The following is a 25,275-nucleotide window of genomic DNA, read 5'->3' as shown; positions in this document are numbered from 1 at the left end:
TTTTCATCTAATTCCAGAGCTCAACAGGTTCATAAGGTTGTATATATGTAGAATTTCCCAATTATTCATATGTTCTCTCTCTCATAATTTCCTCACAGGATTGCACTATTCATTTCCAAAGAACATTAATAGATTCTCATGCTCCATTTGATAATCAGAAAATTAAGCCAGTTCATAAATTAATTTTATTCCATTTGTGTGTGTGAAAAGTCACGTCCATTTAGAAAACAGTTATCCAGAATTCAGTGAGTTTGGTATGTTTTAATTTCTTCCAGAGGAAAAGCCACTTCACAAGTGACTGCACATTGTATTTTGAGAAACAGACATATTTTCCTGCATCTCAGTATCTCTTGATTTTTCTCCTATGTTGTCTACATTTATTGAAGGCTTACTAATTGGATTTTGTCATACTGGTTCCAGCAATCACCAAAATAACACACATAAAGCTCATAATAGTCTTTGATAACTCCAGCGAATTCATGTTTGATGCTCACAATGCATGAAACAACTTTAGTATATTGGTATTTTGCTTTGCTAGCAGTATTATAGAATTACTGGATCTGACTCACCAAGCCCTTTTCAGTCACGTCCCTCCTTCTGAAAACTGCTGCTTAAGCAGAATTCTCCACTTACTTAAGCTTGTTCTTATAATTGTCTCTTACACTTGGATGAATTATAATCTACAATACAACACAAGGAATCTGGTATTTTAAAAGAATGCCTAGAACTTGAAAATACACTGGTCACTGAGACATTTTGTGTTCTTCTTCTGACACCCATTAGCAACACAGGAAGAAAACTTCTCCTTGAATTAAGGTTCTTATACTTGGGGAAATTACCAGGAATGTGTGGCTCAGATAACTGTGAGTTTGGGGCAAGACTACGATTTACATTAAAAAACAAAAAGTAAGCACCATCCCTTTAACATAAGAATAGATGGGCTTTAACTTTTACTCGTGCTGTGGTTTAAATCCACATTAGAGAAAGGGTGTGCATTGTGTTGTAAAACAGAATCAACTGAAACAAAAGCTGTACTGATCTATTAAGAACTATTTTCACCTCTTGGATATGAACTATATTTGATCTGTTGATAATCACTTTCAAATGTGTGTTCAAACCACAGTAAAAATGAGATCAAAGACTATCCTGAGAACAATTGTATATTGAACCAGTTAGAGGTGAGGTGTGACCCTAGGTTCATTTCTGAATGATATTCAAGGTGTAATGCTAAATGTGTTTTCAATCTGCTAAATGGTCATCTGACACTGTATGGCATTCAGCATACATGTAACTAGATGGTTGCCCAGAACATCTAATAGGATCACGCTGAATGTTCAAACGGTAAATAAACAAATTGCTGTCTGGATCGCTGAGTGGTTTAGGTATCTGGCTGCAGACCCAGAGGTTGGGAGTTTGATTCCCCACTGTGCCTCCAGACAGAAGAACCAGCCTGTGTAGCTGTAGTCAAGTTGCACAGACAGAAGACACTCCCAGAAGAAAGGAATGGCAAACCACTTCTGTATATTCTCTACCTAGAAAATCCTGGAAAGGGTCATTATAAATTGGAATCAGATTGATGGTACACAATTATTATAATAATATAGTCTTAGAACTGCAGAGCTGAAAGGGACCCGTGAGTCCAGCCACTACAAGGGAGGCACAACAGGGAATCAAACTTCCAACCTCTAGCCAGATGCCTAAACCACTCAGCTGTTCAGCAGTTCTTTTATTATTAAATATGCATTATTTTCCTGTAGACACTCATGATCTTCAGCAATATTTTATTTGGCTGTTGTGGGTTTTTCGGGCTCTTTGACTATGTACTGATGGTTGTTCTTCCTAACGTTTCGCCAGTCTCTGTGGCCAGCATCTTCAGAGGACAGGAGTAGCACAGTGGCATAGAGTAGCACAGAGCCTCGTGGTGTAGTGGTTAAACCACTGTACTGCAGCCAAAACTGTGCTCACAACCTGGGGTTCAATCCCAGGTAACCAGCTCAAGGTTGACTAAGCCTGCTATCCTTCTGAGGTTGGTAAAATGAGTACCCAGCTTGCTGGGGAGGCAATGTGTAGCCTGCATAATTAACTTGTAAACCGCCCAGAAAGTGCTTGAAGCACTATGGGGCGGTATATAAGCAGCACACTTTGCTTTGCTTTGCTTTGCTTTGCTTTGCTTTGCATGGGACTACTCTACATTCTCTTGCAGAACTATGTCTTTATGTGCTGCTCGAACTCTCTTCTCACAAGAAGAGGGCAGTTTCCTTTTTGCAATGGGAGGGGGAGGGGAGGACTGCAGGATTAGAGAGAGAGAGAGAGAGAGAGAGAGAGAGGTGGAGGGGAAGGAGGCAGGCAGGGAGGGCGATGTGACTTGTCCAGAAGCATTTTTCACTCATAACAGACAAGTGGATGAGTGCATTTTTCAAGACCTGATTATATCCAAGTTTTTCATCCTATAGCAAAAAAAGTATTCTGACATACAGTGGGGTCTTGACTTGAGAACTTAATCCGTATTGGAAGGCGGTTCTCAAGTCAAAAAGTTCTCAGGTCAAATCTGCATTTCCCATAGGAATGCATTGAAAACCATTTGATCCGTATCTGCTCTTTTCCGTCCATAGAAACTAATGGGAAGCTGCTATTCCTCCTTCAACCACTAGAGGGGGATATTTTGTTTCTTTTTTTCTTAGGTCAAGAAAGGTTCAGGGAAGGCAGGGAAAATACAGTCCAGGCAGTACAGTGGACCCTTGACTTACAGAATTAATCCGTATTGGAATGGTGGCTGCAGGTCAAAAAGTCTGTAGGTCAAGTCTTCATTGAGCTACAGTGCATTGAAAACCGATTAATCCTGTAACAGGCCGTTTTTGTTCCATTTTGGTTTTTTTCTGGTCTGTAAGTCAAATCTCAGTCTGCAAGTTAAATCTAAATTTTGCGGCCAGAGAAGTCTGTAACTCAAAAAGTCTGTAAGTCAAGCCGTCTGTAAGTCAAGGGTCCACTGTAATAACATAAAATGTTTTGGCTTATTGGCAAAGTGGAAATTGCCAGGCATGTCTCTCTTAGATGTAAGTCAGGAGACAGTAACATAGAAAGCTGTGAAGCATATAGTATATATTCCATTATATATTCCATTTAACCTTCACATCTGGGTTGGTCACTTACATTTCTCCAAAGAGGCATCACACAAAAAGGCTAAAAAAGAGCAGTGATTTGTATGAAGCTGCATGGATGGCTCTCCATGAATAAATGCCGATTTAGACATGATTTTTATAATGTAAGTAGAAATACATTGTTGGGATCTTGGAAATAAGTTCCCAACAATGTCTCTCTCCGCCTCTCCCTCCATTCCCCCCCCTCTCTAATCCTGCAGAGTTTGCTGTTCAGGTGCCCATATGGATGACAATTTCATGGGCCCTGATTTACATGGTTAATAGTTCTTTAAACATGAATTAGATTGAGCAATCCTTCGAACGGAGGTCACCTTGAAAAGTAGCATTGTCCTATGGCAGCCCTTCAAGTGGAAGACTGTCTTCCATAAAAGAAGCTGTGTGACCACAGATGCCTGGGGTAGAAGATGGTGATCCATTCAAGATTGTGAAATGAGCATCATTTATTGCCAGTGGATGGGAAGTTGTGTCTAAGTCTCTGGCAAGCTAATGTGGTCCATTACACTACAGTAAAAATGGTTCCAGTGATTTATTTGTGACTTCAGTCTTTAAACTAGCAGCCGCAGATCTCTTTAGAAATCCAATTAGCTTTACACATTAATCTTTTACTGTAGAGATAACAGATTGGTTAGTGCATACCAATCATTTACGTAAATAGCGGAGCCACATTGCTTTGTCTGCCTGCCTCACTCAAATACCCGTCTTATCCTGAGTGTTTATGAAGGTGAGGTTTATCATTTTCAAGAAGTATGAAAAGTGCTTCAGAAAATATTTGTTTCTCAGACAGACACATTCTTTAGAGGAATGCCATCCATTTGAACTCCAGAGAGCACATGAGAACTGACTTGTGTAAATAACTTGTTGCAGTTAAAATCTAATGGCTCAAATCCAGTAGCATGTCACAATTATAGTAGGCCCATTCAATCATTTGGGATTTGAAAAGTCAGCACCTATGTAAATTTAATTGATTCAATGGGCCTACTCTAGTTGCAAGTTAGTACTGGATTTCAGCCAGCATATATGTTCTTGAGTAGCATTTTATTTATTAATATTTTCTGCCCTACTATTCTCCCAAAGAATCATGGTGCCATGTTTCCTCTGTTTCATCCTCACAACCCAGACAATAGTTTAGACCAGAAACCTACTTACGTGGAAGTGCAGGGAGAGAAATTTCTATTGACTTGCTACTAGCAAGCAAAAGCAACAACTTTTTTCAGACCAGTCTTGACCTCAGCTAAATTGTTATACCCACTGTGACTATTGTGGACATTCTGCCTAACAATTCTTATTCCAAGGAATAATTTGAACAAGAACATTTCTGTCTGTAAATTAGACAGTTATTCCAAGTAAGCGATGCTGTATTTCTTTCTTTCCTATGTATGTAAAATGTAGGATGTCCCAGATAAAATGAATGAATTTCAGTTCAGGCCAGGATATCCAAGATTCTGGAAAATTGCAAAGAACATCAAATGTGGAGCACGTCAATTGATTTCTACCTTGGTTAATAACATTCCATTAAGGCTGAGCTCCATAGTGAGTACTGCTTTGATTGGGAAGAGAAGAGAGAAAATCTGCTTCTCAGAAAACTCTGTTCTCAGTTCCTGTTCAGCTTGCAGTTGGGAAGGGTTGGGGTAACTATATTAAAAATAATTTGGAAAATTCTCTGGGATTGGAACAGTCAGATACATATCTTTTACTGTTGACTACACAGGGTAAAGGTCAATGCAAATGAACCTGATGTCCATCCTCATGTCCTTAGTCTTTCCCCTCCACCGCTGGAGCTTCTACTTCTCTGGAATTAAATACATTCACATTGATTCAGACAGTGTGATCACTTGAGCAGAAGTGGAATGGTTTGTAGTTGTTCTGTTTGAAGTTATTCCACATGACTGCAGCAGGAGTTAGAGAGGCAGGACAATGAAATCAGCTGCCATTTAAATCCCCTCTTGTACTATGGATCTGCTTATTTTCCTCTTTCCTTCCCTTCCTGTTCTATTTATTTCCTTCTTTTTTGCTTTTAAATGTTTGCTGCCCTAATGCTGGGGCAGCTGGTGATCAGAAGAAGAAAAAGCAAGGAATTGGCAATGAGAGAGGAGGACATTATCAGCCTTGTTTCCAGCTTGTTAAGGTAGTTCTGCTCTGGCCCTCTAGATTTCCAAGAAGCAGGGTTAGAGCAGAGCTAACAAGTTGGAAACAACGCTGATTCATAAAGTCCTCCTCTAAATCTGCCAATTCTTTCTCTCTTTTGTGCTTTTGGTAACTAGCTACAGCAAGCCTTTAAAAGAAGAAAGAACGAAAGACACAGAACAGGAAAAGAAGGGAAGGGGAAAACAAACAGACCCAGGCACCAATTGTGGGGAGGAGAGGTTTGAACAGTTAAGACACTGTAAAGGTTGAGTGCCCTGACCCATGCTGGCTGCCTGGAAAATCCAATTTCCAAAAGCAGATGAGATTTTACCTGCTTGGAGCATATGATAAATGATGTTTCGCTACTCAGCTAAAGCCCTGAAGGCTAATTTAGATGAAGGTCACTAATAAGCAGACGAAGACTCCACAGTTCTTAATCATTGGATTCTGCAACTTTGTTTACTAATGAGAAGTTTGAAACAGCACTCTGAGACTAAACATGGTTGTTTCTGGTGTAAACTCCTGATAGGAATGTTGCCAGAATGGTGCTGTAGCCCTGAGATAATGTTTAGCCGAATTGTTTCTTTTGCAGGATTTTTTCAACACTCTTGGGGCTATGCAATAAGTTGTCATGGTTAATCACTGGTGCCTTGCTTGAAAATGATGTGTTATCTGACTTTTCATATAGGCAAAATGAGAAATGTCAAGAAAAATTTCTGAATTTTTGAGCAGCAGGTAAATTTTGTTGTTGCTGCATCCCTGAACATCATCCCTAAACAATCACATATTAAAAATTGTTAATATCCAGAAAATGTGTTTTGTGTCATAGGTTCTAGTACAAAGCAGCCCTACTCATTTGCTTCTTATTTAACTTTCCCATCTCATCATTCTAAAAACCTTCAAACTTTAATTTGAAACAAATTAAAAGTCCTGTTATACTGACATTGCTTGGCTTTCCTCCTGTTCTTCTGATGCTGTGCTGTGTCAGCTAGCTTTGCCCTTTTACTGACAGCTCTAATACAGCACAGTAGCAAGAGTAGCCGGGACAGCAGTAGCGGGCCTTTATAAAGTCAACAGAATCATTCAATGGATGGAGCTCTGGTTTTCTGTTGAAACAGTGAAACCACCTCTAAATTGGAATGGGGTCTGGGAAAAATATTAAGTGTTCTGACCCACCTTTTGTTCTCTCTATTTTGCTCCTGTTGCCCTGAGTGTCTCATTGTACTCTGTCTGAATTATAATATAGGAAACATGGACAAAATTTAAAAGGGGAGTAAAAGAATCCTTGGTTTAGATGCTTGCCTAAATGGAATGAATAGAGTTCACAGATCAATGTTTTGCCTTCTTCCCCTTCAATCTGCAAATTTCTGTATCTTCCTGACTCAATATCCTTCTGGCTCAACTTGTTCCTGGATGTTGAAGGCCCTTTGGAGATTATTTTGTCAGTGGGAGATACTGAAGATAGCGGAAGAGTTAAGGGAAATTGTTCCTTCCCCTTAACAACTTTGGATCCTAGCTGTACTATTGTTAAAATAAAATAAAAATATATGTAGAAATCAAACTTGTATTCATTGTTATTATACCACTTATCAGGGAGTTCCTGTTTTGATCTTGGGGCTTATATGAGTCACGTACAATGCAAATGATTGTGCATAAGTCGTGTGTGACCCCAGATCAAAAGAAGAACTCTTTAATGACTGAAAATATCTCCCCGCTAATGACGTAATCTCCCTTACACTGATTTAATTTATAGAATTTGGGCCACTGTATACATTTTATCTTATGGTCCTGCATGCTGACTAAATTAGCAAATACCGGGAACATTCACTAGAATGAGCATAGGTAAAGGTAAAGGTTCCCCTTGACAATTTTTTGTCCAGTCGTGTCTGACTCTAGGGGGGGCGCTCATCCCGCTCTTCAAGCCATAGACCCAGCGTTTTGTCCGAAGACAATCTTTCCGTGGTCACATGGCCAGTGTGATTTAGACACGGAACGCTGTTTACCTTCCCACCAAGGTGGTCCCTATTTATCTACTCGCATTTGCATGCTTTCGAACTGCTAGGTTGGCGGGAGCTGGGACAAGCGAGGGGTGCTCATTCCGTTGCGTGGATTAGATCTTACGACTGCCGGATCTTCTGACCCTGCAGCACAGGCTTCTGCGGTTTAGCCCACAGCGCCACCACGTCCCTAGAATGAGCATACATGTGCATATAGAAAATTCCTCACTTAACAGGGGTGGAGGCCTTAGATACAATCTGTCTCCTATTTATCATACTGCCCTTTCATCTCTCCCCAGAAAGATCAGGATCACACACATCAGAAATACCACTGTTAACAACTGGTAACAACCTATAACAATCGGTGGAGAAGGACTGCAGAGGTGGGATTTTTACTCACCCACCCTCCATCCTTTGTCCTTCTAACAAGCCTACTCACACCAGGGGGGAGTGAAAGCAACATGGAGGATACATCAGGGATCTCCTACCAACTTCTCAGACTGAAGAAGATACTTGGATGAGCAGCGAAATGTTTCTACTAGGGATGGGGATGAATATAAAAAAAGATCAGTTTTTCTGACAAATATAGCTGATTCATCATATATTCATCGATCTGTATTTGCAAAATTTTAAATCAGGACGAATATAGCTTGACAAATATTTTCTCAGTTTTATTTGTCAATCCATTCAAATTTGTCTATACAGTGGGGTCTCGACTTACGAACTTAATCCGTATTGGAAGGCAGTTCTCAGGTTGAAAAGTTCGTAAATCGAATCTTCATTTCCCATAGGAATGCATTGAAAACCATTTAATCCGTAATCTGCTCTTTTTGTCCATAGAAACAAATGGGAAGCTGCTATTCCGCCTTCTGCCATTAGAGGGGGATATTTTGTTCTTTTTTCCTTTTAACCTAAGATGACTTAGCTTTAAAAAAAGGAAAAAAAAGAGTTCGTAACTCGAATCTAAGTTCGCAAGTCGCGTCCGTATATTCCTATGAGAGCGGTTCATAAGTCGAAACGTTCATATGTCGAGCCGTTCATAAGTTGAGCCCCCACTGTATTTGTTACCCCTTTTGGGAGCCTCTCTGAGTTTGCTGGAGCCAATTCGAAGCTCTGGCCAATCAGGACAGAGATCCTGGATTGGCACGTCCGGCAGCCAATAGCGCTGTTGAAAGGTATATCTACTTTTACAGATGCTTCATATGAGCTTTTCCCATCCGGCTGTTCCCCACTTCTGTTTGTGCTCTCCGGAGTGAGAACAGTTGCTGCTTGCTGGCTTGCTAGTGCTCTTGTGATTTCACTTTTGCAGCAGCAAAGCAAAGACTTATATTTTTCTTTTTATCATCATTCATCAATCATATCAACTTTATTGGGAATTTGGGGAAGGATTTCAGGTAGCTTAGGCTATTTCTTCGGAAGGGCTTAATTTCGGAAGGACTTAATTTCATTTCAAATTCAAATCAATCAAACCTTTTTCCCCTGGAGGCTTGTGTGTGTGTATGGTCCGCTGGGGGGTGGGAAACTGTCGTTGTGTGACTGTGGAATCTCTTTTCCTTTATATTCAGTTTTCAAAAGTTCATTTTAGAGAGGCTTGTGTCTGTCTCTCAGGGAATTTGGTGGGTGGCTGGATCCATTATTCCTTTTTCTTCCAAAACTCGTGTGTGTGTGTGTGTGTGTGTTTGTGTGTCTGTGTCTGTGTCTGTGTCTGTGTCTGTCTGACTGACTGACTGAGACTTAGCTGGCAGGGCTTTTCTTCTTGGACTTTTTTGGCTTTTCTGCCACAGTAGGTCGGGGGGGATTTTTCCTAATTACATTATACTGAGGGGGGCAGGTCACATTTTAGTAAAAGAATTACACCACCATCATTCTAAAAATAAAATTTCCACACACCCTCTGACCCTCTATTAGTTTCCTTCCTCAAGCTCCATTGCTTTATTTGTTTAGTTGGTTTGTTAGGCAGGCAGTAGAAAATGAAGGGATTTCTTCAGGGGCAATCCAAGGGGAAGAAGGCTGTGAAGCTAAGCAGGCTAGGCAGCAGCACCATCATCACGACCACCATGTGCACAACCATGTCTACGATAACCAGTGCCACTGTCCCTCCTCTGGTGGCCTTGCAGGCAGGCATGGAAACAAAGCTTCCAGAGGTGCGAAAAGAACTGCCGCTCCTCTTCCTAGAGGAATCTGAGGGGTTACTGGTTTCCAAAGATCCCCAGTCCAATTTGGAACCAGTAACGACAGGGCAGGCTTCACAGCCCCCCCCCACACCTGTCCCCAGAGTCATCTTTTCCCTCAGTGCCCGATGGGGCCAAAAGAGCCTGTTTCCTGCTGCCAACTTTCTCAGTGCCCAACAGAGCCAAAAAGCTGCTGTGCTGTCAAATACCTCCTTGCCTCCTGAGGGCAAACTCTACTTCACTGGCAAATGTAATGTTGTGCTGAGCTGAAGACAAACTCGATGCCTAATGCATGCCCCTACATTCTCCTGGGGCTAAATATAACTCCCTCAATGCCATGGGCTTCTGTTCCGTGTGGTAAACTCTCCTGGGGGGACCCAATTTGTGGGTGAATAATTTGGAGTTCCAATCTTCAGGCATGTTGGGGAAAGACATAGGAAGCTCCGTTGTGATTCTGGAGTCTCTGAGTACCTGGGGGGGCTTTCCTGGGGGGTCTTCTTTGTAACTACGTATATAACTCGGGGATCCGTGATCCAATGTTCACCACACTTTCAGGAGTTGTAGAAATCCGTCTGAGGAAGCTTTCCTGCACATCTGGTGTCTCTAGGTCATTGGAGGCCAGTGTTATAGCCATTTCAAGTGCAGATGAATTGACAGATCGAGTCATCAATTTGTCGAAGAATATTCATATATTTGTATTCGTTGATTCGTTAACCTTGATGAATAATGGATCAAAATGAATCACCATTTTTTTATTCGTCCCCATGTCTAGTTTCAACCTAATAAGAAAGAAGTCAAGTTGCCATGACCCCACATCCAGATAACCTCATGTGAATGACTGAGAATCTTTATGAATGTTGTTACTCCCTCCATCCCCTTTAATAAAATAAATACGGTACACTTTAATCAGGAGTGAGAAGCATTTATTTCAAATATAGGTTCAAAAGTCAAAAGCGCTAGACAAAATGGTGATCATCATCATCATCATCAAGAAATGGTAGCTGTGAGAGGTTTTCCTTTTTGTTTCATTTTGTTTTTGAGTCAAGTACTGTATGCTCTCTTCTGAGCTTAGAATGTTTGGGGAATTTCCCATAGAAGAAAAAAAATGATACAGAACTATCCAATCTGAGGGAAGGAATTTCTCTGTAGGGAGCATTTAATTCTTCTTAAAGGCTTAATGGCTGTTTTGACCTTTTGCAATAGTATTGTCACAGAAGTCAAAAAGCAACTGTCATGGGAAGGAACTTTTAGATGAAAGGGGAAAATTTTAAATGCCACCCAAAGCGTATCCAATGAAAGTTCCAAGCTCTGTTCCGGAAATCTAGTGCAGAATGTAAGGCTTGAAGCCAGTGTTTTGGCTGATAAATCCCAGCACAGAATCCATCCCCCAACTGCCTAATTAGCTGACTGTGCGAGCATTTCTGTTCCTCTTCTTGCCCTCTGCTCATCCATCTTTTTCCCCCACCCATCTTCTGTATAGGGCACATCTCTCTTTTATATGTGCTGCCTATCAGTCCCCTGTTCCACTCACATATGCCCTGCAAATCTTTCTCACTCCTCTCATATAGGCACACATTATATCTATTTATTTATTTTACCCCGCCCCTCTAGACAATGTCAATTCGGGGCGGCTTACATAGAAAAAAACACAACAGTATATCATGTATAAAATCATTCGAAGTACAGTTATAACAATAAGTTGCAAACAACACAACTTGCAAGTTGTTTTGTTTTCTGTCTCCTGTTGCCATTGCTATCTCCTTTCCGTCTTTTCTTTTCCATGGATGAGCTGTGGTGTTTTTTTTTGTGGTGGGTGAATGCCGGGATGGGGACTTGAGTTGTCAAGTGGGACTTAAGTCACACCAGTGATTTGACTCAGACTTGACTCTGTTTTTTTTTTCCAATGACTTGGAACCCACCCACCCCTCCCTTTTTCCTGGGGGGAAAAAGCTTGCTTTTAGTAGGGACTTGGGATTCAGGACTTGGTACCAAAGACTCAGACATGGACTTGGAACTTGGACGCAAAGACTTGTCAACATCCCTGGGTGGGTGGGTACTGATGATTCACTAGGACTAATACAAGATAATGTATGATTTTATGGTTTCTAATTCTTCATGCATATCAATTATTTCTTAGTACTCCATTCTGATTTTGTTTACAATAACATTTAATCACTCACCATGAAGAATTGTTGCTATTGGTGTTGCCAGAGGTAACAGCAGTTTTGTTTGTAAAGGAATTAACCTGTCTTGACTGGCTATCAAATAACTATGGTCATTTCATGCAGTCTGTCCAGGGCCACATCAGTGTTTTTAGGGTTCTCTGTCATCTCTGAAGAATATTAGTGATTCACGTTTTCAAAAACACAAATTATATCAGCTAGAAAGGGGCTAATAATTCATGACATCAGAGCTGATTTGGAAAATAATTTATCTTTTGCTTATAACCAATTCAGAGCCAGAAGTACAATTAATACAATTTGATAAATACCCACTCCTAACATCTAAAGTGGGAAGTTTTAATTTTGGTAGAAAAGAATTAGTGCTTTGCCTGTCCTGGGAATTTTCCAGTAAGAAAATTAATGTGTGAAGTCATCTCCCTGGAAATTCAGGTCCTGAGATTTGCAAGAAATTAAAATAGTAAATAGAAGCATTTTACATTTAAAAGATGAGGGGAAGACATCAATAAAGCCCTGCTTCTTTTCACTGGAGAAAGTGTATTTTAATTTTTAAAAAATAAAGCAATAAGGTATGTTAATGACAAAAATGAATAAATCTTGATTCTCTCCCCCCCTTTCTCATTCCAGAACTGTGTCTGCACGGGCAGAAGTCATTGTTACTGTGATGGAACAAAAGGCAATAAGGTAATGGGATAGGGTTAGGGTTACGGTTTATTCCTAAAATCAACTGACAGTGTCGCAATGAGCATGTGTAATTCTGTAAGGAAGGATTGTTGACCAGCTTTTCAGAATAGAGACAATAGTGTGCCCCCTCCAGTGGCAAACGCTGGAATAGCACAATTTAAAAATAAAACGGAGCAGCCTTGTTAAATGACCCAGCAAGTCTGCACAGTTTCCTCGGAAGTGAGATATTGAACTGTTACACTAGCAGGATGACCACTGTGGTCTATGGATGTTCAGCCTGTGGCAGAGATGCAAAGAATGCAAAGAAACATATACAAAGAAAATTACTAAAATGACAGAAAACAAGGAAGGTTGGGGGGAGGTCATGGAGTTACACAGTGGCGTCTTAGTATCATTTGCATGTACAGCATGTTCCACTATAACAAAGGGCATCTATCTGTGTGCTTTAAAATAATAAATAAATCTTGAATGGGGGGCATCCCCCTTGTCCAGCCCCTCAGATGTCATGCACATGTTTATGACTTTCTCTCTTGTTCTCCTGTTCATCTTAGCAGTTTTCTTGTGTGTGTCCTTAGCCAGCCCATTAAGAATAGTATTAGCAACATTATCCAAATAATATACAGATCTATAGGTACCCAGTGACCTCATTATGTAGCCCTCATGCACTCCTGCCTGATAAATCTTGGGTAGCAATGTCCAGGTATATTCTATCTATAGCCACAGCTGGCTCATTTTAAAGGAGACTAATTTGGGAAGTAAAAAGCTAAGTTATAGCCCTGCCATGGAAAAAGAGGGGATATTCTAACTCATCTACTACACATCTAGCTGAACAAACAGGCAAACAAAAAATATTGTTTGTCAGTGTCCCAAGACAGGGTGCTCCCAACTCTTAGAATACAAACACTGCAAAGTAGTTTGCTAATGTTCTAGCCCCAGTGACATGCAGCAGTGACCCACATCACTAGGGATGACCTTTTTCACTTTCTTCTAAGCCCCAATACCCAGCCTCAAATACCAGGAACATAAGGTATGAAGGAGGAGCCCTAACCTGCTGCCAGGTTTATATTGGGAGAGGTAGTGTTTCAAATATCCAGGTTCCAAGCCATTTACTATACAATGAATATACTATTATACAGTATATATTTGATTTCCACCATTCAAGTGCATGAGTTATTTCCACACTAAAAAATAGAGAGTGAAACCACCACTGAGGAACACCTGACCCAATCAAGAAAAATTTAGCTTAGACCAATAGGTTGTCTTCTGCTTTGGAGTTCAAGTACAAAACAAAAGACACATGTGTGGGCCAATCTATCTCCCCACTGACACACTTTTCTACTAGGTAGGACAGCCCGGTCATATAGCATCCCAGGAGGACTCACTACCTATCTCCTACATCTTCTCTTCTTTATTGTCCTGTTCTTTCCTCTCAAATCAGTCCAGCTAACCTCCTTGTATACTTCAAGAGCAGTGCCCATCACACATTAGTAGAAATGAAAGCAATAAATGAAACCCAAAATAAAAGTATCGATTGTGGCAAGATCTAAAAGTCATGAAACACAGGTTATTTTTAAAACTGCAATTTTGAAGACCCTAAGACAATAAAAAAAAACCTCCTGATTCTTACATAGCTTCAAATGTGGTTTCTCATATGATACAGTGGTGCCTCAACATACGACCATAATTCATTCCAGAAGATGGTTGTAAGTTGAAATGGTCATAATTTGAAATGGTCGTAATTTGGAAACGTGATTAATCCGTTCCAGCAACTCCCCCCCCCCAAAAAAAACATTGCAAGCCCCATAGGAACACACTGGGGCTGGAAAAAAACACCAAGAAACAAACAACAAAACACAGCAAAATAACCCCCTCAGCCCAAACCCACCCTGCAAAGCCCACCCAGAACAGGTTTTTAAAAGCAAAAAGCAGCACCTTACCCTGGGTCTGTCTTTGCACGGGGGAGAAACTGAAGAGATAAGCTGGGGACTAGGTGGCAGGAGAGAAAGGGAGCCTCAAAGGCTGGCCGAAGTGAACGGAGCCGGGACTGGAGACCTGGCTGGGGTGGAACTGGGCGGGTGGGTGGCTACTCCAGAGCTGTCCTCCCTTCGGGGTGAGGGGTTCCCAGCTAAGGGCAACGGCCCGGGTGCCTCTTCCAAATGGATTTTCCCCATCCACCTGCCACCTCCTGCTCCACCACGACTTCCCTCCGGGCAGCAGTGCTCCATGGTGGAGCAGGAGGTGCCACTTCCACACCAGCCAGCTGGGTGAGCACCACTGCCCAGAAGGAAGCCATGGTAGAGCAGAAGGCACCACTTCCATGCCGGGCAGGCGGGCAGGCAAACATTGCTGCCCAGAGGGAAGCAGTGAAGGAGCACGACGCACCGCTTCCACACACAACAGCTGGGCGAGCACCGCTGCCCGGAGGGAAGCCGTGGCAGAGCAGGAGGCAGCGGGCGTACAGGGGGAGTCCATTTGGAAGAGGCACCCGGGCCATTGCCCTTGGCCGGGAACCTCTTGCCCAGAGGGGGTGAGCAGGAACCGGGTGTCCATTGCCCTGAAGGGAGGGCAGCTCTGGAGGAAGCACTCACCGATCCACATCTGCCCTGGCCAGGTCTCCAGTCCCGGCCCCGTTCACTTCAGCCAGCCTCTGAGGCTCCCTTTCTCTCCTGCTGCCTGGTTCCCGGCTTCTCTGGCCGGTGCCTCAACTTACAGTAATTTGAATTCCCCGCCTTTTCCCCCTGCCTTTTTGTGTTCATAAGTGGAAGCTCCGGCCACAAATCGAAGCAAAATTATGTGGCCGGAGCTGTTCATAAGTCGAAATGGTCATAACAAGTGATGTACATAAGTAGAGGTGCCACTGTCATCCTATATAAGTCTAAAGAGTGAAGCCTAAACTATGTTAATTGTAACAGTGATTTGAACCAGGATTGAAAGTTGGCTTATTCTCCTGCTGAGACTTGTAAGCAGCTGAAAGGGTGTGGGCATGGGTGGGCGTATCACACACCATGACGAATAAGGTTACATGTAAAAGGTTTATGCACATTCTTTTTACAGGGTGAAAAGGGCTTTCCTGGTTACCCTGGCCCACCTGGTCAAATGGGGTTTCCTGGCCCAGAAGGTCCTCCTGGGCCACAAGGACCTAAGGTATGTTTTAGTCTAAAGTGAGTGGGTGAATACACTAAAAGGGGGTCATTGTGTTACAGTGATAAAGAGAAAGTGTTGAGCTTTTAGAGTACCTTGCAAACTACCACATTCGTCCCTGACACATGTTAAGAGAAGGGGGTTAGAATGTAGCCGATATGGTCTTTTATGGAGATGAGCTCCACTGGTGGTGGTGGCAGCGATTGAAGTTTCTTCTGCGTCCAGACAAATGCAAAGTTGTTGTGAATATCTGCTGGCAGAAATCTCCAAAATGGGCTATTCACTAAGTCAAATCAAACCTTGTAATTCACATATCGTTACAATAAGAAAATACATTAAAATTTAAGCTGCACAGTTTTCTCCGTGCTAGTAAATCAGATGCAAACTAAGCCAGTTTTTAACTGATGGTGACCAATCACCAAACAAAGCAAGCTATTTTGGAAGCTACAATAAATTATATTATGATCAAATGGCTTTTGAACATATAAGGAATTGTTGCTTCTAAAAATGAACTCTCTGAAGGATTTAGGATCCTGGTAATTTTGGCTTTGCCAGTTCTGAAGCACCTGTGATCTCCCACATTGCTGGACTTCAGACCCTTTATTAAGGCTTGGAGCTATCACAAGGAGAAAAAAATGTGTGGCATTTCCCACCTTTGGAGCCAGCAGGTCTTGAGATACAGTGGTGTTTCTACAACTTCAGTCTTCTTGAGTTCTACTTAGGATTCTTCTGGCCTGTGTATAGAATGTACACATTTATAATTTAAATAGCCCATCCTATTGTCTGTACACCTTTCAGAATCTGTTTGAATTACAGTCAAATTTGGCATGACCTCCAAAAATAAATGAATATATACTAAGCAACAGGAATTCAGCCAGTAAATATACTATTTACTGGCTGAATTCCTGTTGCTTAGCATAGTCAGTTGCGACAAGAGTAGACACTGAATGAATGGGAATTTGGCAAGTCAACTATTCTGTAAGTTCCATTGATTGAATCTACTCTAGGTGCAACTGACTATGCTAAGCAACAGGATTTCAGCTGCTGTGTTATTACAGTGGTACCTCGCTAGACGACGCCCCCGCTAAACAACGAATCCGCATAATGGTGACTTTTTGCAATCACTATAGCAATTTGCAAAACAGTCATTCCAATGGACGATTTTCGCTTGACGATGATTTGGTCCGTGCTTCGCAGACCGTTTATTCGCAAGATGACAAATTCTACAGCTGATTAGTGGCTTCATAAAATGGCTTCCCTCTGTTTTCCGGACCCATGCCTTGCAGGATAGCCATTTTAACAGCTGACTGGTGCTCGCAAAATGGCTGCCCTATGGGCGATCGTCGCAAAACGAGGATGTATTTTCCTCATTGGAATGCATTAAACGGGTTTCAATGCATTCCAATGGGGAAATGGTTTTCGCATGAAGATGATTTCGCTAAACAGCGATTTTCCCAGAACGGATTATAATCGTCATGCGGGGTACCACTGTACTTTAGTTCTCTGGCTTCTGTCAACAGTATTGGTTATTTAGCAGTGGCTAGAGATTAATAAGGCTGGTAAATATGAGTAATAAACAAGTAAATAAACATCTGTTTCTGCTTCATTGACTACGCAAAAGCCTTTGACTGTGTGGACCACAGCAAACTATGGCAAGTTCTTAAAGAAAAGGGAGTGTCTGACCACCTTATCTATCTCCTGAGATATCTATATGTGGGACAGGAAGCAACAGTTAGAACTGGATAGGGAATAACTGGTTGGTTCAAAATTGGGAAAGGAGTACGACAAGGCTGTATATTGTCCCCCTGCATATTCAATGTATATGCAGAATACATCATGCAAAAGGCAGGACTGGATGAAACTCAAGCCGGAATTAAGATTGCCGGAAGAAATATCAACAACCTCAGATATGCAGATGATACTGCTCTGATAGCAGAAAGTGAGGAGGAATTAAAGAACCTCTTAATGAGGGTGAAACAGGAGAGCACCAAAAATGGTCTGAAGCTCAACATCAAAAACACTAAGACGCCTGCTTCTTGGGAGAAAAGTGATGACAAAACTAGACAGCATCTTGAAAAGCAGAGACCTCACCTTGCCGTCAAAGGTCTGCATAGTCGAAGCTATGTTTTTCCAGTAGCCATGTATGGAAGTGAGAGCTGGACCATAAAGAAAGCTGTCCACCGAAGAACTGATGCTTTTGAATTGTGGTGCTGGAGGAGACTCTTGAGAGTTCCCTGGACTGCAAGGAAAACAAACCTATCCATTCTAAAGGAAATCAACCCTGAGTGCTCACTGGAAGGACAGATCCTGAAGCTGAGATTCCAATACTTTAGCCATCTCATGAGAAAAGAAGACTCCCTGGAAAAGGCCCTGATGTGGGAAAGGGTGAAGGCAAGAGGAGAAGGGGACGAGGGAAGACGAGATGGTTGGACAGTGTCATCGAAGCTACCAACATGAATTTGACCAAACTCCGGGAGGTAGTGCAAGACAGGAGGGCCTGGCGTGTTCTTGTCCATGGGGTCACGAAGAGTCCGACACGACTTAATGACTAAACAACAACAAAAATATGAATAAAAGGCAATGCAAGTTAAGCATGTCAATGCCCATTCTACAAAATGTGGCAGTTGTGTCAACAGGAAAACTTTATTGGAAATTCCATTATTGGACAATATCTCCCAGAATCCCTCACCAGTATTGCTAGTGTCCATGCTGGCTGGGGTATTCTGTAAGCTGCAGTCTGAAAAAGTAACTTTTCCTGGCTCTGTGGAGGTGACTCTTTGTGCTTACAATATGTTTATTTCTTCCTGTCACGCATAGGATATTTATGGCTGTATTTTTGCTAAGATGTCTGTGTGCTTTCTTAGAAAAAGCATATCTTTTTTGAACAGTTATGTAACTGGAGTTGGCCTAATTTTTGCCTGTTATTTTAATTTCTTCAAGAACTAGGGTACAGCAGAAAAGGGAAAGAAGAAGAACAGATGAATAATATACGTGGATGTTGTACAGAAAGATGAAACCTCGTATAACTAATTTTCTTTTGCTTCCTAGGGATTTCCAGGGTCGATAGGCTTTTCTGGACCTAAAGGTTCAAGGGTTAGTATTTTGTTGAGTTATATGCTGCTAAATATTATGCTTCAAAAATGTAGCAAGAAAAGAAAAATTGTGGGCATAATCCTATCACATTAGGATAAAAACATTTATTGTTTGGATTCTCGGGTATTTCCTGATTCCTATCCGAATGCCAAATTCCAGTGGGTTGTAATTGCTGGATATAACCCCATTATTTTAAAAATGGAAGTGCTGCTTCTTTAAGACCATCTAGCTCAGTGGCTAGGACTACTTTTGAGGTCAAGTTTACTCCCATTTATAGGCAGATTCATTTATGCCATTGTGAATCTCATGGCTAGTGTTCCTGTATTTTCCCATATATTTTCATATGACTAATACCTGATTTCAGATGTATCTATATTTAACTTAAACTATGTGGTCATTGGTCTTTAATCAATAACTTTCATAAGTTTAAGGTCATCACGGCCAGTTGACTTGAATGCCTTACGCCATGTAGAAAAGTGATGTTTTTCTAATTATATAGCTGCTATGTCAGGTTTGGGAGGGATGGTGGGTTCAGACAGTTACACTTTCCATTAGAGATTGGGACAGCTCAGCATTTTAGTGGTTCGTCCCACTTCGTGAGTCATCAAAAGTTGACAACTCACAAAGCCTGAAGTTGCCCCCAGGAAGTGACAAATAATAGTTATTTGCTGATTCATGGGGCGTTATTTAAAACATACACATCCCACTCCCGCCACCCCCCCCAGTGCCGCCGACACCCTCCACTGCCATCAACACCCCCCACTGCCAAGAACACCCCCTGCTGCCAGCGCTGCATTGTTGCTGCCCCCTCCACCATCACCACCACTGACACCCTTTACTGTAATTGTTACCACCGCTGCCAAGGTCTCCATCAGGCCTCCACAGCCATGGCATATAAAAGGGGAAAGTGGCTGCCCTTTGCAAAGATGGCAGCTGCAGCTTCCCTACCCTAAATGAAGCCACAGCCGCCATCTTTGTAAAGGGCAACCAGTTTCCCTTTTTGCATGCCATGGCTATGGAGGCCTGATGGAGACCTTGGCAGCGGTGGCGATAATTACGGCAGGGGTGAGGTGGGCTAGAGTAGGGAGAGGAAGGGGGTGGCTGTAGGCTGTGGGGATGGGTGGCTGCCCAATGACCTGCTGATTAGCTGATCAGCGGGCTGGTAGGCAGAATGTGTGTTTTTTAAAAAAATTATGAAGAGACAAATAAAGTGGGGAAATATTCATCAAGCCGTATTTGTCAGGACTTAAAATTTGACAAATACGGATCAACAAATATTTAATGAATCAGCTATATTCATTGAAAAAAATGATCTGTTTTTATATTCATCCCCATCTCTACTTTCCATTTTTAGTGCTCCTATGTTTTCTTATCACATCCTCTTCTTCCTTACCACAACAAATCAGTTAAGACAAACTATCAATAAACTGTTAAGACTATTAGTGCTCAGAGATCCCAGTCTGGAAGTACCCTAAATTGTGGTTTAGTTAAGCAAGTTCTTGCCACATAAGATTGTTCCATTCTACCAGGTGAATTAAACCTTGCTCAGATAATGGCTGTCATATCAGTATTTGCAAAAAGATTTCCTGTTTCTGTTGAAAATGCTGGCTTTGTTTGGTTAAAGACTGTCTGCTGATTTTTTTTCCTTTTTATCATTAGGGTATGCCAGGTGTCCCTGGTTATTCAGGTCCTCCAGGTCTCCCAGTAAGTAAAAGAAAAATTTGCTGCATGCACCCCAATATATTCATAAGCTTAGTAATCTCATCATTATTACATGAGCAAATCTTTAAAAGATGCATTGACAATAGTACATCTCAGATACAATTACATGAAGTTTTGCTAAACTGCATGTTTGTACAATCAAAAGTTTATTGTTAGTAATGCTAAAATTGCCGTACTAATTACCTTGGCAATCATGTAACTTTTAGGGTGAACCAGGAAATGCTGGCCCTTCAGGACGTCCAGGTATACCAGGGTGCAATGGAACAAAGGTAAGCATAAAACAGAACCAATGGTGGACTGCCTGTAAGATGGACAGTTTGCAAAACATCATCCTGAGACAATCCAGTCAAAGTGTAAGGCTTAAACAAATATTCAGAGAAATACATATTACAGTGGTGCCTCGCTTAATGAGTGCACTGTACAACGATGAATCCGCATAGCGATCCCCTTTTCGGGATCGCTAATGTGGAGGCATACCGATCGTTCAAATGGGCAAAACTCACATAGTGACGATCGGTAAGCATTTCGCTTACCAATCTTCGCTTTGCGATGCCCGCAGATCAGCTGTTCGGCTGTTCTAAAATGGCCGCCGGATGCCCAAAATGGCCGCGCGCAGCGTTTTCGCACTCTCCCCTCGCTTACCGAGGGCGCAAAAATGGCTGCCGCTATGGAGGAATATTTGCTGAACATTTAAGTTTAGGGCCCATTGGAACACATTAAACAATGTTTAATGCGTTCCAATGGGTTTTTATGATCCATTTAGCGATGTTTTCACATAGCAAGGGTTAATCCGGAACAGATTAACCTCGCTATGCGAGGCACCACTGTACTTCCTGCTCCAATGTTTCCCCTCAATCAGTGTAATCTCCTTTTGTTTTGCATATCTCAGCAAGAAGATTTGCAAATGAAGATTTTTATTTACATTCCATGATCATTCAGGCTTCTGTTTTTATTTTTGTTTTTGTTTTTGTCTCCTATTATCATCAGATGTCCTTCACTGTTTGAAGGAGTTCTCCTTCTAGGCACATAGTTATAATTTTAGGGTCCATGGCATGTGTTTTTCTTTGTGCAACATTTTTTTCACTGTCTCTCTATTTTCCAGGGTGATCAAGGATTTCCAGGGTTCCAAGGGCAAGTTGGATTTCCAGGATTACCAGTAAGTTTGAGTCTAATAAATTTTGTGCAGAGCTTCATATCCCAGGGGTTCTAAGTATTTCATTAACATTCATTGAAGCCTACATTATTGACTGGGAAGAAATTAAACAAGATGGTTAAATGTATTTCAAATTATCAGCAATCACGTTATTAGAAATTCTACTATACTTGCACAATACCATCAGTTCATGGAGGGTCACATTACCGGATAAACTTGTATGTCCCAAGATGTAGTAAGATCAGCCCATTTTATAGGTACATGGTTCTCATCGATCACACAAATCCTATTAAAATATGGTGATTATCCATGTTTTGAAAATATGTAATTGGTAGGAGCACCTGACTATGAAGCCAAGGGTCAGGAGTTCAGATTTCCCGTAGCCTATGTGGCAAACTACACAGTCCCTGAGCAGCCTCAGAAGAAGGGGCTGGTAAACGACTCCTGAATACTCTTTACTTAAAAAAAACTCTGCAAGGAGTCACTGTAAGTCAAAATTGAGGACATGTTGATAGTATTACTACATAATATACCAGTAAAATAGTTGTATGACTCATTTTGTCTTTCTGAAATTTCAATGACCATCATTTCCTCAAAGGTAAATACTCATGTTTCTTTTGACATCATCATACTATTGTTGCTTTCTGCATTGAATGCTAACAAAGGGAGATATGCTATCAAAACATGATTTGGCCAGATGGGCGGTATAAAAGTGCAACAAATAAATCAATCCCACAGGCTACAGTCCTTCATATACTAACTGGGATTAAATTGTACTGCACTCATTGGAACATGCTTCTGAATAGACAGGTATAAATGACAGGGCTCTCAGGAACAGAAATAGATCTATTGGAGGGTATCTTTCCCCGTCTGTACTTTTGCCATAAGTCAAAAGCAATAACAGCACATGACAACTTGCTATTTCAAACTGTAGGTGTAACTGCACAGTGGTTTTGAACTCTTCCTTGTACACATGGTCATATGTTTTTGTTTTGTTAAATGGCTGTAATATATTTGATCCATTTATAATACGTTGTGATTTTTTTTTAATCTTTAGGGTCCTAAAGGCGTCAAAGGGGAAAAAGTAAGTTGATGATACAGCAGAGGAAACAAACAGTAATAGAGTCTAGTAAATACAGTTTTCTCATATGTTTAGTACAGACATACTTTAAAAATCCAAATTTACTGTTGTATTTTTCATTCTAAATTACTGGTTTTCTTCTGAAGTGAAACTAAAGTGTTAAGAATTAATCATTTTTCAGGGATTTTGTATACATCCAAATTTTATACAGGTTATTGTATATTCTTGTATGACAGATGAGAAGCAAAAGATGAAAAATAAAGTCAGAATCATGAATACAAATTTTCAGTAATTATCCTAGAGAGACAAAGAAAACTATTACAGTGACCAGCAGAAAGAAATAGAAGTTCCAAAATATGAAAGAGAAATTTAAACCCAACCTAGGGATGCTGCTGATAAATCAACAGCGGAATACACTGTCTGACCAGGATAAAATGAAGACAAGGTGAAAATAGTGTGCTATAGATACAAGGAAAACACATTCATTTGAGGAAGAATCTTATGATGAAGAACTTGACATTTTAGAAAGTGAAGTGAAATTTGCTCTCAAAGTATTTGGAAGAAAGAAATCACCAGGAGTAGATGTAATACCAATAGAACTATTCTAAGCTACAGAAACTGAATCCATCTTGCCAACAAATGTGAAAAATAAAACAATAATCTACAGATTGGAAACATTCTATATAGATTCCTGTCCTGAGGAAAGGAGACTCCAAAGAGTGCTGTAATTGTAGGACTATTGTATTAATTTCCCATACAAGCAAAGTTAAGCTCAAGGTGCCACAACATAGACATTTACCCTCTACAGAGAACTAGCTCAGTGGTTTAGGTATCTTGCTGTGGAGTCAGAGGTTAGGAAATCAATTCCCCACTGTGCCTCCTTGACAGGGGCTGGACTCAATGATCCCTAAGGTCCCTTCCAGCTCTGCAGTTCAAAGATGATGATGATGACAATGACTATGACAATTATTTTTATTGTTGTTGTTAAATATCTGGTGTTCAGCTGGATTCTGGAAAAAAGGAGGCTTTAGAGATCATATTACAAATGCACATTGGATACATGTGCACACCAAAGAATTTCAGAAAAAGATAAGTTTATGCTTTATAGACAAAGTCTTTGACTGCATAGATCATGAGACACACTATGGAGTGTGTGTGGGTGCATGTAAAATCCTCCAGTTTAAAGTAAAATATTATGTTTAAATTGTATATCAGCAAAAGCAAATTCAGATCATGTCCTACTCAATAATATACAGAAAAAAATTCTTAATTTGGTCATCATATTTGTCATCACCTCCTGATTTCAAATATTTTATCCATACACTTTGGTAAATCAGATGTGTTGGCAGATTAACGGAAGAAATTAAAGGATGCAAAGAAAGTGCCTGCTGTGCAGAAAATTATAAGAACTGTCATAGTTAAACCAAGATGCAGATGTGTTGCGTAGCATAATAATAATATTGAAACATGGACAAATTACCTAACTACTTTTCCCAATCTCATAAAAAGGGGAATTCTGCAAGTGGATTTGACCAGGGTTATCGTTCCCAAGGTGATCCTGGATTGCCAGGATATCCTGGATTGCAGGTAAGGGTGAAAAATATTTTGCTTTGCTTTGGGAGTGTTTCTTGTTTTTTGACGGTAAGACTTTGGTCAGTGTGATTGGCTATTAACTGGAAAGTGAGGACATAAGCCCTATGAAGAAACACGGAGATAATATAAATTAAATAAATAAAATAAATAAATAAACTTGGTGTGTTTAACCTTGAGAATCAAAGACTGAGGGGAAATATGATGGCACTTTTCAAATACTTGAAAGGTTATCATACAGAGCAGGGACAGGATCTGCTCTTGATCATCCCAGAGTTCAGGACTCGTCATAATGGGTTCGAGACAGGAAGCCAAATTTTGATTGAATATATTTAAAAAACCTCTTAACAGAGCAGTATGACAACGGAGCCAATTTGCTCGGGAGGTGATGAGCGCTCCAATGTCATAGGTATTCAAGAGAAAGCTAGGCAGTAATTTAGATAAACTTTGACTTGTATTCCTGCAAGGAGCATGAAGCTGGAGTCAGTGTTCTTATAAGCCCCTTCCAACTCCAGTATTATATGACACTATGATTCTATGATACTGATGTATAGACTGGGTACCCAATTTGGTGTAGTGGCTAGAGGAATGGACTAGGACTCAGGAAACGTAGGTTCAATTCCCTGGCTCTGCCATGGAAGCTTCCTAGAGTGGGGTGATGGGTGGAACTGGTAAAATTACTTCTTAAATTTACCTTGAAAACCCTATTAGGGCCACTATAAGTCAATTCTGACTTGATGACACATAACAGCAAATGTACAATTTACCCTGTCTATTAAACTGTTTAGATGAATATGCAAGTGTGAAAGTTGCTCAGTTTGCCTTTTCAGAGAGCATAATGTAGGACTTCGACTGTTAGACTAGGACTTGGAAGAGCCAGGTTTAAATCCTCACTGAGCCATGACATTTTCTTGGTGACCTTGTATTGGTTTCTAGCCCCAGAGAGGTATTTTGAGGTTAAAGTGGGCAGGGGGAGCCATCTACTTTTAAGTACATATACATCAAATGGTAAATCTTTCTTTTTCCTGCCTGCCTGCCTGCCTTCCTTTGCTTTGCTCTGTTCTGCTCTCCTCTCGTCTTTAGTGTTGTTTCATTATTAGTGAATGGAATAGATGACGCCTGTATTTTAATGTCTTCTCAAGAGAGGCACTTACATTCATAGGAGTTTCTCTGAACAGAAA

The 25,275-nt window shown here is 40.9% G+C and overlaps 1 protein-coding gene across 1 annotated transcript in view; it reads left to right on the top strand.

Moving 5' to 3' along the window:
• COL4A3 (collagen type IV alpha 3 chain) overlaps positions 1 to 25,275 on the top strand; it is a 99,980-nt gene that overhangs the window by 13,751 nt on the left and 60,954 nt on the right. The window contains exons 2-9 of the mRNA XM_020792621.3: positions 12,258 to 12,314; positions 15,369 to 15,458; positions 18,504 to 18,548; positions 20,208 to 20,252; positions 20,477 to 20,539; positions 21,373 to 21,426; positions 22,481 to 22,507; positions 24,014 to 24,091. Coding sequence (XP_020648280.3) covers positions 12,258 to 12,314; positions 15,369 to 15,458; positions 18,504 to 18,548; positions 20,208 to 20,252; positions 20,477 to 20,539; positions 21,373 to 21,426; positions 22,481 to 22,507; positions 24,014 to 24,091 — 459 coding nt within the window. The remainder of the gene's footprint in view (positions 1 to 12,257; positions 12,315 to 15,368; positions 15,459 to 18,503; positions 18,549 to 20,207; positions 20,253 to 20,476; positions 20,540 to 21,372; positions 21,427 to 22,480; positions 22,508 to 24,013; positions 24,092 to 25,275) is intronic.

The sequence above is a fragment of the Pogona vitticeps genome, chromosome 3 (assembly GCF_051106095.1).
Source record: "Pogona vitticeps strain Pit_001003342236 chromosome 3, PviZW2.1, whole genome shotgun sequence".
NCBI classification, from domain to species: Eukaryota; Metazoa; Chordata; class Lepidosauria; order Squamata; family Agamidae; genus Pogona; species Pogona vitticeps.
This window is presented reverse-complemented; position numbering and strand designations above follow the sequence as displayed.